Source organism: Apteryx rowi, unplaced genomic scaffold, assembly GCF_003343035.1.
Source record: "Apteryx rowi isolate R43461 unplaced genomic scaffold, aptRow1 scaffold_7, whole genome shotgun sequence".
In the NCBI taxonomy this organism is placed as follows: domain Eukaryota; kingdom Metazoa; phylum Chordata; class Aves; order Apterygiformes; family Apterygidae; genus Apteryx; species Apteryx rowi.
This window is the reverse complement of record NW_020450982.1, coordinates 1468397-1480701: the sequence shown is the minus strand read 5'-3', so window position 1 is coordinate 1480701 and position 12305 is coordinate 1468397. Positions and strand designations below refer to the sequence as shown.

Here is a 12305-nt window from a genome sequence, read left to right as displayed (position 1 = left end):
CTAAAGGATATTCTACCTCAAGAGATTCATAATTATTATAGAACATACTGAAATATTCCATGAATCCCATGAAACTATTAAGGGGGGAAAAAAAATAGGAAAAAAAAAAATCAAGAATCTACTTGGCCATAAGGAAGGACATTCATTAAGCAGGACAGATTTTCCATATTATTCCGCATTCTGTTCTTCTTGCATTGACTGGAGACAGCTGCTCTCCTTAACATCAGTTCCACTATTGAACTCAAAAAAAAATTTATGCATTTGTTTCCAAAGCAAAAGGCCCTGTTACCACTTTCCATCCAAATGAAATTTGCCTCTTCTCCAGATCATCAACTTTCAGATCAATGCAACATAGTTCCTCAGAGTAACACCACTTGTGCAAGTGTTTAAAAACAAAACAATCAGTCTTGATCCACTTTTAACATATTCCAACTTCACAGCTGCATTACATCATGATCAAGCAGGCAAAACACTTTACTCACTGGAGACGTATTGTTTATTTGTTCATCTTCTGCTAAACTTTCCCTTTCAGCATTCTCATTAAGGTTAGCAGTTTCACTGCTGCTGTTGCTAAGACTAGAATGATCTGCAGTTCCATTAACGAGTATATTATGTGGCTGGGAGTGCCAACTAAATTGGTTATTTTCCAACTCTTTCAGCTCAAGAAGTTTTGTTTGCACCTGTAAACAGAAATAAATGTATACCTATTAGTATGGCAGCGCTCAGTAGCTAATATATGACCACCTCCTCTCAAATGTAAAGAGAAAGGTAAAAATATGAAGTAGTTATTTTCCAAAACAAAATAACAACAAAACTGTGTTCTTTCAAATCAAAGGATAAATTTGAGAGATGAGCACAAATCTGACTTAGGAGAGATTTAATGTGGTTGAAGGAGAGCTCTGAGAACTTTCTTAGTGCCAAGGAAACGGACCATCATCAGTGACATCAAAACCTGTTGCTTTGTTTCCACTCAAAATCATAAGGAGAGTTGCAAAGCTTTTTTTCCTAGATTTTTGCAATTATGGGATTACAATTGCTTTAAACTCTGAAAATTAAAAAGGCTGTTTTATCAGAATTCTCATCTTCCAAGAAGGAAAATTACAAGTTCATTATCTTCTCCCACATGATTTTTCTACAAAATCCACAGCGTATCTTCCTAAGCGGACAGCTACATCCCCACGTTCTTACTTCACCAACGCGCCTAAACAGGGCCTTGCAGCAAACATTTACATTTACAACCATGCAGCGAGTTATGAAGGAACTATTGGATTTAGCAGATTATGCAGAAGAGGCGACATGGTTCAGATGAAGATATTTAGGTGTCTAAATCTCACTGATTTCTAAGTTAGTCACCTAGAGGTTGAGAACCCAAATCCCCTTGAAACTAAATAAAAGGGGCTTTCACTGCTTTGCCCATATCATACAGAAATCAGGTAGCAGCAAAGAAAACACCTGGTATCTTTCAAATGTACTGACCTCAGATCAGCCATTAGATAATCCCACCTAAAGCACCTAAGTACCTATTGTTGAGCGTATTCGTGAGCCAAGAGCAATAAAATCAAGAGTAACAATATAAAACTCTTCCAAAGAGCTAAAAAAGGTTTTTGGTACAGCCAAGTATAACCAATCACTTATAATACCTGCCTCAAATCTGTTCATCTCAAGCACCTCTTGCTAATATGCAGAAATATTGAAACAGCACAATTTTTTCTACCTCTGATGACAAAGTGGAAAATCCATTTGTTTCTCAGTCTCTACATCTCATACAGAGTCAAATTTTAAAATTATGACTATGTTATAAATCTTTTCAACAGGAAAAAACAGTGTTCTCTCATGAACAGTAGAAGTTTTAAGGAAAAACTTTGTTAGCAAATTACAGACATGAAGTTTATGAAATGACCGACCCAAAAAAATCAACCATTTCTAGGGTTCAAAATTAATAGAACGGCATTAAAGGAAAAAAAGTTGATAATGAAAATAAAGACTCTGGCTAATATATTAGAAGACAGCTGGCAAGCCAGAGTAAGAAAAAGTGGTGAGGAAAGGCTGTGCAAGTTAATGCATCACTTATTGCATATAGGAGCTAATTAATCCATTTTTATTATCAGAACTTGGAGAAATATAACGAAGTATCATCTTGTGACTTGAGTCAGCCTCTAAAAATCTTAACAACCATTAGCACAAGATACATTTGTGAAAGCAACTGAAAGACATGAGCAAACAACAGTAAAGAAAAGGTAACGCTTCCCCTTAAAAACGATCAACCCACCCCCCCCACACACGAAAAGTTGTCAACTAAAATGTTTGTTTTTCAGATTGCCTTACTGAATTGATTTCCTGTTGTGAATCCTGCAGATGTTGCTGAAGAGGTCCCAGCTGTGCTTTCCCAGACTCTATGCAATGCTCAAGCTCTGCAGTTTCTTGCTGCAGGCGACTCAGCTCCTCTTGAGCTTTGGTTAGTTCATCTTCGTATGCTGAAATCTTTGATTCCTGGCTTGTTATTTCACCCTTCAGCACGGCAATCTGAAGCACGAGCAAGTATTTCAAAGCCAAATCTCAGAAAACACACAACACATTCAGCAAAAACTATTATTTATGACCATAAAAGGCAATGAAAAATAGCTAAAGAAAACAAAAACCTCACAGCTAACATGGACATTATAGACCATACCTGAACAAAAGGTTAACTCCCTATTGGCATCAACGAGATCATGGTATTCCAATTTTTTTTTCCTAACCAACATGGATATTTCTAATATTGGAAGTGTCATTTTATACCACAAAGAAATATTGTAATTTATATTTTGGGGAAACAAAAAAAAAAGAAATCTGTATGACCCTAAGATGATTTTTTGGGGGGAAAACTGGCAGAAAAAAAAAAAAAAAAATCAGTCTCACAAGTGCTTCTAATTACATCTATAGCTTGCACACAACCTTATGGTTCTCACTATATTATTGGCACACCAGTACTAAATTAGGAAGTCACTGAAGTGAGTGACTTAATCTCTGCTGGTCACAAAATTCAGAAATTCATGATATATTCTTTAAAGTTTTTTCTCTTTCCGCAGCTGTAAGACACTGCAAGATTACCTTCTTCAAACCATGGCATTTATTTTGCCATGGGTCTGAGCCACTAGGTCTTACCAAATGGGCCTCCTCTGCACACTTCTGCCTGATATCATTAAGTTGCTCTTCCAGCTTAGCCTTCTGCTCATCAAGATCATTAAGGATTTCCTGCGCTTCCTGTTTCTGAGTTTGCAGCTTTTGCAGATTACTGCTCTCCCGTTTCACTTCATCTTGTAGATCCTGTAATAAAACAGATTTACTTTGGGTTTGGTGTTTTTTCCTCTCCCTCTTTAGACCACTGAATTCTGCAGTAATTCTGTAGTATGAATTGCAGTATCAATACCTCAGATTTCAACAGAGTAAGAACACATCTTTCAAAGACTAAAATTTATAACACATCAGAAAAGCAAGTATTTTAAAGTTTGTATTCTGAGACATAAATACACAGGCTATTTGCTTTTTCTTTATTAAGAAGAATCTCACTGGAATATTGAAGATTATACAAACAGATTAAATGTTTCACCCATAAAGTGGGTCAGGTTTCCATTTTAAATTTAGAAATCTTCCTTGTTCATGCTGCTACATCATCTTTCTCCTATGTTTTAGCAATATGTTAATATACTAATTTACTGAGTTCCTTGATAATAATAGAAATCTTTTATTGTGCTCCTTTCCCCCACAAAATACATATCCAAAGATACAAGCTTACTGTAGCAGAATAGTAAAGAATAAAATGTGTACATTATCACCCCAAATTGCACCCCTTTCTACAGCCTCCCTGCCTCTGATTTTGTGCAAGTTATCCAAGAACTTATTTTCAAGGAACGTACTGAAAAGAAATTCACATTCCATCCATGAAAATATGACATCTTTTAACTTATGAAACAGCAACAACTAGGTATCATGTATTTTAAGTACATAAGTGGCATCATATGGTAATTAGTTCATTTCTGAGCAACAGCAATGGTTATACTTTAACAAACTGCAGAGATAAAACTAGGAAAAAAAGAGACAACAATTCCAGAAGAGGAAAGAACAGTCAAGAGAAAGAGATAGTACAGGGAGATCAAAAAGACTGATACAAAAGGAGAAGTATTAGATGAAAAGAGAAGGTTGCAGCCTTTCAGGAAAATATGGTAATCGAAGGAAGAATCATGAGAGAGTTTCTAAAAAAAAAWAAAAATAAAGAGAAAGAAAAACAGAATAGAGATTAAAGAAAATTAGGGAGGATAAGAAAACAAGCTAAAGTGAATTTTTGATTATATACAAACATTATTCTGCTGTTCTAAGAGAGAAATTCCTTGCCCTTTTTAATTATTTGTTTTGGTGAATGAGATTGTCTGGAGGTGTCAACATGTGGAAAAACTATCAGTAGGACAAAAAAGCCAAATGTCATATTTTGCACAAGACAGACAGGCACACACTGCAGCAGTCAGACACTAGGCAAATGGAGAACCTCAAGACAACTGACAACTGGGACAGAACGTCTATAGAAACATTGTATCTTTTTATACTTAAGGTCTTCAAATAAAAAGTAGAGGCTTTTAGGAAAAAATTTCAAAAAAAATTATGAGGTTCAGTAAAGGAATAAGTGGTTAAAATTATATGACTGATGTTGTACCGTAGTCAGACTAAATGACCTGCTGATTATTTCTAATCTATGAAAAACCAACACACACAGAGTTCTGACAGCAGCCAGTGGCCTGGCTAACTGGGAGACTATCTTGATAAATTTGTCTTTTAAATCACTCTGAGAAACAAGTTAGCAGCTGACACCCAACATAAGCATCAGGGTAAAAAAGTAACAGCTTAAAGAGATTTTGCAGTCTCCTTTTTTCTAAAAGCGAGCAAGTATTTACATACACACAAGTTAAATATAGATCACCCCAGTCTTGCTACATCCTCCTTGAATCCTAATGTCTGTCCTAGGCACAGCAGTAGGGTCACTGACTCAATCTGACAGCTCCCAGAAAAGAAATTCATGTTCACATGGCTGCCCCAGAAGTAATAACAGGTCAGAGTAGATATAAATATACAGAACTAGAGGTAATACCCAAAGAAATATCTTCATAAAATAAACAAGACTCCAATTAAACTTTGATTTCAAACAACACCCTCTGCATAGGAAAAAGGCATCTTACCACTCAGGCACTGAACGAGATCCCATATTCAAGCAATTAATATATTGGAGATGGTACAAAAAGTAGCATTTTTATGGTAATAATGATCTTCATATTAGATTTACAGTCATGATAACTCTCCATGCCAATGTAGTATAGGACAAGGAAATCTCTAAAGATCTGTATTTCCACATAAGGATAGACAATGGATTTAATAGCTTGCCAGACCGTTCTTAATGATACGATTCACGTGCTAAGAACCTTCAAGCTGGAAGGTGCACAGACAAGTCAAGCTTTACCAACTTTCTAATGGCCTTGGTGCACTGCAACAAAGAATAGGGAAAACCCAGTGCTGAGAGAGATAGTCAGGGCATAAGCCTGTTTTTAAGGAAACTCGGGCCAATAAGGAGACCAAAAGGCTAGAAGAGAAGACCAGAAGCGTTCTGGGCTCCTTGAGAGGAGACTACTAGTCCTGAAATACCTTTCAGCAAGGAGAATAGCCCTGAAACAGGATCTCACATGCAGATATATTCTTCCATAGATCTGAACATATATTACATTTTGTTTACTAGTCATATGCATTTGTTCTAAACATCTCTTTACAAAAGTTTTAATGTCCCACTGAAGAGCAAAACATAGACTTTTTGACTTAATATCAGTGAAATCATGGGGAACATGCCGCAGTTGTTGGGAGTACCAGGAACACTCATTTCTGAGTCGTGGCAGTTAGACTGATGAACCATACACACGCATGTGAGGTGCTAGACGGACAATCAGAACCTCACGGATGAGGCCGGCAGCCCACTGCTTGAGGCAGCGGCTAGCTGCCAAGGAGCACTGTGCTCCAACATCTGCGTCTAGCAAAGCAGCTTGGTAAGTGAAAGAAGTGGGGTGAGGGAAATGAGAGAAAAAGGGGACAGCCAGGTAAAGGCACTTACAGATTTTACTTGATGTATGTTCCAAAACTAACATTTTAGTAATACGTTAACTCTGTAAAACCTAAAGTTCTCTACTTTGAAAGAACATTTCATATCTGCGATTATTACTCCTGTGTGTGTGTGAGAGAGAATGCTGATCCAGTCACAGAGCAAGTTCGGAAAAATGGTACCTTAGAAGCTCCCCAATTTTTGTTTCTGTACACTTAACTTTATAAAAGGAAAAAAAAAAAAAAAAACACAACGCTTGATCATTGCTACTAAAGAGTTGATATTTTAATAAAGCCATCGGTATGCCATGTTTTCCCTGCAACTCTATTTCTGCATTTGCTCTTTATTTACATAGTAAATAAAATATTTTATACAGAAAAACTGTATTTTTCCTCTCATGAGTTCAACTCATCACACGTTGTGGATATTTGAGAGATTATAATTAGCATCCATGGAAGTAATCCTGGTATCACAAACCCCGGAGAAAGATACCACTAAATTAGCCCTATCAAAGGTGGCGGATTAGAACATGGTGTCTTTGTACACCATCTTTAAAAATGCCACTATTAGAAAAAAAACAGAAGAGAAAAGGATGATGTGAAGATATTCTTAGTCCCTCACCAATGTTTTCTGAAGTTCTAGAAAGTTTCACCAAACAGATCCTCCAACATTAATGAGTAAGAAGAAGATAAAAGGCCACCAGCTCAAATAAATGCTGCAGCCGTATCCCATTTGATGCTGATGGTTTGTCATTTTTTCAGATAAGCCAGTAACAGACTGTCCCTTCTCTGCAGACTGACAGAGCTCCACATTCCACAAGGGACAAATAGCTTGTGTGATCACTAAGAGGTTAAGGGCGTATGACAACTGCTTCCACTGCTCTGGGGACAATGGTTTCATTGATTTGGTGATGCAGCTGACTATCAAACACTAGATGACAAACATACACACAGAGCACACTAATACTGTAACATTTTAGGCCTTCTAAAGCAGGAATTAGAGCTAAGGCTTTTGATTTAGCTTTACATACCTCCTGTGAAAAAGATGCCAGAGAACAACCTTCACACGAACACACGTACAGATTCCAGAGCAGACTAACAGAATTATCGTGTATGCACATCAAACAAGAATACCACTAAGACTTTTTAATAGTGTAAAAAGGTGATCTGCAGAGTGGGGAGGGGAATGAGCACTGCATGCATGGACAGAAACCACGGGCATGGGCAACTTCTGTATGTATTTCTTCAGTTGCTGTACCTGGCTGCCTTTGTCACTAACAGGCCAGCATTAGATTATCTTCCAAAAGGTCACACTATTAATTATCATCCAGGCTTGAAAGATTTTAAATAGCCAAGCACAAAATTCACAACAGTAGTAACACATAGGCTTTTTTTTTCCTGACACAAAGTAAAAATGCAGCAACCTTGCATTATTTACTCTTAACTAAATAATTTACTTTCCACTGTTATTCTTAAAATAAATCTAGATGATCAGATATCGCACTGAAGTTTTTTTTTCCTTAATGCAGCAACACCAGCTGCTTTTGCAGCTTATGATTTAACTGAAATACTGCTTTGCAGCATCTAATTCAAGGCTAGTCTGTTAGCAACCTAAACACTGATGTTGACTACATAATTTTTAATTCATTTGAAATTCTCATGAATTTCAAATTTTCTAATATTCTGGAAAGTTCAATATCATCCTTTTAATTAAAAATCAAATAAATCTTATTTTTGAATTCACTTACTTCAGGCAAAATTAACTTGAGGCAAAATCATTCTCCCAAGCTGGCAATTACTGTGACTTAAACAGTCCCATGTACAAGTCCATTTAATTCAACCACTTAGAGTTTATTAATTTTCAATATTAGTGTCTTCTTCAGTTTTAATTACACATTAAATACATTTGCTTTGATTTAAAACTCCATACAGGCTACACATCCTAAGAGTTCACATATTTATATAAACACCCCCACCAACACACATTCATATAAAAAATACGCTTCAAAGAATACCCTTTTTCTTAGCCACCACTAAATCAGTGATGTGATCTTAAGATTCAGTAATCCCACTGCCATTAAAGCACCACATGGTTCAATATCAGATAACTGAGCAATAATTCTGTGTCTTATTTACCTGGACCTCACTTGTCCTCTGTTTGATGGTATCTTCTTTCTCCTTCAGGTCTTGCTCTACATTATTCTTTTCCCTAGAAGACCAGCAAACAATGCAAGAATACTTAAGAACATCAGCTACAGCAGGTACAGTTATCCAGCTTCCTAAACCTGTATCTCTCTTTAAATACATAGTGAAACATTAAACACAGAAAAGATGTAGGGGATTTCTGCTTCCCAAATTATTTACAAGACAGAAGCCCACATAAGTGTTCTGCATTAAAAAAATGTCTTTTCACCCAACTGCACTTCAGTGATAAGAATGGCTCAAAAATGGAAGGGGGCGGGAGGGAGAAATCAATGAAATACCGTCTTCAGTGATCTCACTGTTGCTATGGAGCACTTGCCTAATGAAAACGGCTGGGAAAAGTGGGAGGGATTGCATCAGATTCTGTCTATTAACCCCTACAAACACAGTAATTCCTGTGCTGACAGCAGCTAGAAAACATTTCCAGGAGGCCAACCTAGCTGATTAATTAACCTTGCCTATCAGATTTTAGCTATATTTGTCAGTAAGCTCAGACAGCAGAGACGTTAGATTGCCATAATCAGGATGTGCTTAGAAACTCCATACACAGTTATTTGCTGTGTCATGTCAAGTCTGTCCCTACAGATGTTTATTCAAGCTTAAAAGTGATTACTGCTGACAGGGGAATTATCACCAATAAATTCTTGACAGTCAAAGATAACAATAGCTTTAAGAAAGAAAAAAAAAAACCACACAATTTAGAAATGTCTCTGTTAATTAAAAAAATTATATATATATTGTTTCTCTCTGGACAGTATACACATATTTCCTTTCACAGGTGCAGAAAAGCACTAGGCTTTACAGTTATAACAGTAGCTTTTGTATGAGTCAATTATTCTCTCTGCAGATGCTTACTTTTATTAAAAGTTTCATTATTAACACACACATTAAAAGTTAACATTTGTGCTACGATGGTAAACCTAACATATCTAACTGAAATACCAGAGTGAAAAGCTATTAAATGATATTACTACAAAATCATTAAAATTAAGGCAACTTTGTATTTTAATAGTCAAAGCATGGTAATCAACACAAAATTATTAAAGTCAATTTTATTATTTACCCTTATCTAATAAGAAATAGACAATTTCTGCCCCCAAAGTCAAGTGGGTCTGCTCTACGAAAGTTCTCTTTATTCTGCTAAACTGTATATAAAGGGAAGATTAAAAAAATAAATAAAGAAAAAATCCTGGTGTCACTGTTTTTAAAAGAACATTGGTTCTGAAAAATAATTACTGTGTATCATATTCTGCTCGTTTATTCTAATATCTGATTAAAGAGTGACTTGCAGAGTGTACCCAAAAGACAAGTATTTGCTGTTTAATTCTACTTAGATATTTAAAATGTTGCAATATGGAGCTGAAACAAGTTCTCTTGATTTTGTCTTCCTTAACTTTCCATTAACAAAGGGTCTCAATCCCAGCAAAGCACTTTGACGGATCTAAATACAAGTCAGGTTGAAAAATACCTTCAAGCCCTCAGACACATGTGAAAGCACAGCAAACATTCAGGCATACTATTCCTGATAAAAGATGGAATAATTGACTTGTACAAGGTAAACAAATACTTGTTTTGTTTTTTTCCCAGCTAAAGTATGAAAACTGAAAGGAAATAGAAATACAAGCAGGTATGTGTGCCTTAATATACAGCTCTTCTACACTACTGTCACTGATGTGCCTAAGAGTATCAGAGGTGAAGCCCATTTCCCTTTTATTTCAGCAGAAGTGGGGTACCAAGCCTTGGAATCTGGACATAGGTAAGCAAACAGCCGGCTCCCGACCCACCCGCAGCTGGCTTGCACTGGCCAAAATGCAAACAAGCAATTAATTGGAAAGATTGAGTGAAAGAATTATAGTCAGACAGAACAAGAAAATCCCCAAGCAGTAGTCTTGGACAAAGGAAAACAAGTTGAATGTATACAGTCTACAGACATCCGCTCCCCCGCAAATAGTAATGCATCTTTGTTTCAAAAAAGACAACACGGAGACCTACTTAATTCACTAATTCTTCTGAATGCCTCCATTTCTTTTACAAACTATCTGGTATACCCCTGTAGGAATGCTCAGCAACTGAAAAAACCAAAAACAAGCAATAAATAATTGATTTATTGGATATGACAGATTTCCTGGCTCATAAAGCCCCACACCATAACAGCACTCAAAGAAAAAAAATAAAAACAAAACAAAACAAACAACTTCTGGCCTTGCCAACAAAGGACATTTGTAACCAACTTCAATCAATTTATGCAAACAATACAATTTCCCTATATATTTTAATAGGAATCAGGTCAGGAGAATCTCATATCAAATAAATTAAAAGCAATTACTTAAAAAAAACAAACAAAAAAAACCCCCCACACACTAAGATCGTTTCTCCAGCAGAGAATTTCATGATTTACAAGCAAATAATCACAGTAAATCCAGAAATTTTATACTAATTTGTGCATGGAGTATAATCATTTGTGAATGGGAGTCGGTGTATTACAAACACTTGTGATAGCTTACAATTGAAGAGTCTCAAGTCCATTGAGGCATTCAAGTCAAATATGAAACAACCCTGTCCAGGCTTATTCATTGCTAACACTCAGCACCATATTAGCTACAAAAGCTTAAAAAAAAAAAAAAAAAATCATAGTTCTTTTCTATAATAAATGACCGACGACTGGAGACAGCTGGTAGCATCATCTACACTCACAGTTGCCCAAAATTCTTACTTTCACATACTTCTGTAAGTTTGGGAATTCATACTGCAGTACTTCAGTTTTGCAATGCTGGAAGGAAAGGTCTAGGGTTTGTTTAGTTTCTCCTCCCCTTCTTTCCCTCCCACCATCTTTTTCAGCTACACCAGCTCAGTTACTCCCAAGACAGAGGTTAGAAGAAAGCATCTAGCATACATTAAAATTCTTATCACAGCTTTGCTAAGAAGTTGTAGATCTCTGAACTCTAAAAAAAAGATCTGATGTCAGTGCCTAGCAGGGAGAGGTTGCCCTGTTTTTCTGGGGACACTCTGCAATTTCCTTACTTTTGAAAGACTGACTTAGCAGCTTTACAGTCCTTTTAAACTGGCTTGTATTGAAATCAGTATAACTGTTGCTGTCCAACATACATGAAGGACAGCAGCTCTGGAGAGAAGTATGAAATTAAGCTCAACTACTTCCATGCTTAGAGAGAAGGGTGGTATTGTTAAAGTTAAAGAATTCCAACTCATTAGTGGGTCATAGCTAGCTTTGAATGCACAAAAGCAAAGCACGGTTGCTGGGGAACAAAAAGAGGTTTTATGGCCCAAACGGAATATTAAGAACATCTGGTCTAGCCTCCTACAATACTGATCAAAAAAAGCTTCACAGATAGCTTTCTAAAAATATACTGCAACTGAAACAGCACTGCTTTTAAAGGCTTCTAAATTCTGACAGGCTCAAAATGAGGTGGATTCTACAGCATCCCTAGGCAAGTCACTGGGGAATCGTCCTCACTAGTAAGTGTTCTGCATTTTATTCCTCATTTGATTCTCAAGCTTCATCTTCCTGATACTAGTTTTTTTTACTGAATTAGATTCAAAAACTATTGGCTATCAGATATATTTCCATCCTGTAAACTGGTGAGCTTTTCGCTCAGTCTCTTGGAGCCATGTTTTCCAGACACTATCATTCTTTTGATTATCTTATTTGCTCCTCTGCTATTTCAGGTTGGGTGGGGATTTTGTTTGTTTGTTTTTAAAATGTGCACTTCAAAAATAGATCCAATATTCTATTACTGGGCCTCATAAATGCAGCTCTCATGGATACATCTCAGTGGAGTCATGGACTGGCATTATTACATATTCATTAAAAAAGCTGAACAATATATTTGTTTAACGATGAACAAAAATAAGTTAAGTTTCAATTACCTTTTTGTAAGAGAACTATTAAGACTGGAAGCATGCAGTTCTACTTAAAAATATGGATTTCCCAAAGATAAAAAAAAAAAACAAATTTGCTGTCATTCCTGTTGCCT

General features: G+C 36.3%; 1 protein-coding gene across 8 annotated transcripts in view; it reads right to left on the bottom strand.

Moving 5' to 3' along the window:
* The window catches only part of EPS15 (epidermal growth factor receptor pathway substrate 15), a 54066-nt gene that overhangs the window by 14919 nt on the left and 26842 nt on the right, over positions 1-12305 (bottom strand). For all 8 annotated transcript variants that reach the window (XM_026086613.1, XM_026086616.1, XM_026086618.1 and 5 more), the window contains 4 exons: positions 8248-8320; positions 3145-3306; positions 2326-2523; positions 483-680 (listed from right to left, as the gene is read on the bottom strand). In XM_026086613.1, the coding sequence (XP_025942398.1) occupies positions 483-680; positions 2326-2523; positions 3145-3306; positions 8248-8320 (631 nt within the window). The remainder of the gene's footprint in view (positions 1-482; positions 681-2325; positions 2524-3144; positions 3307-8247; positions 8321-12305) is intronic.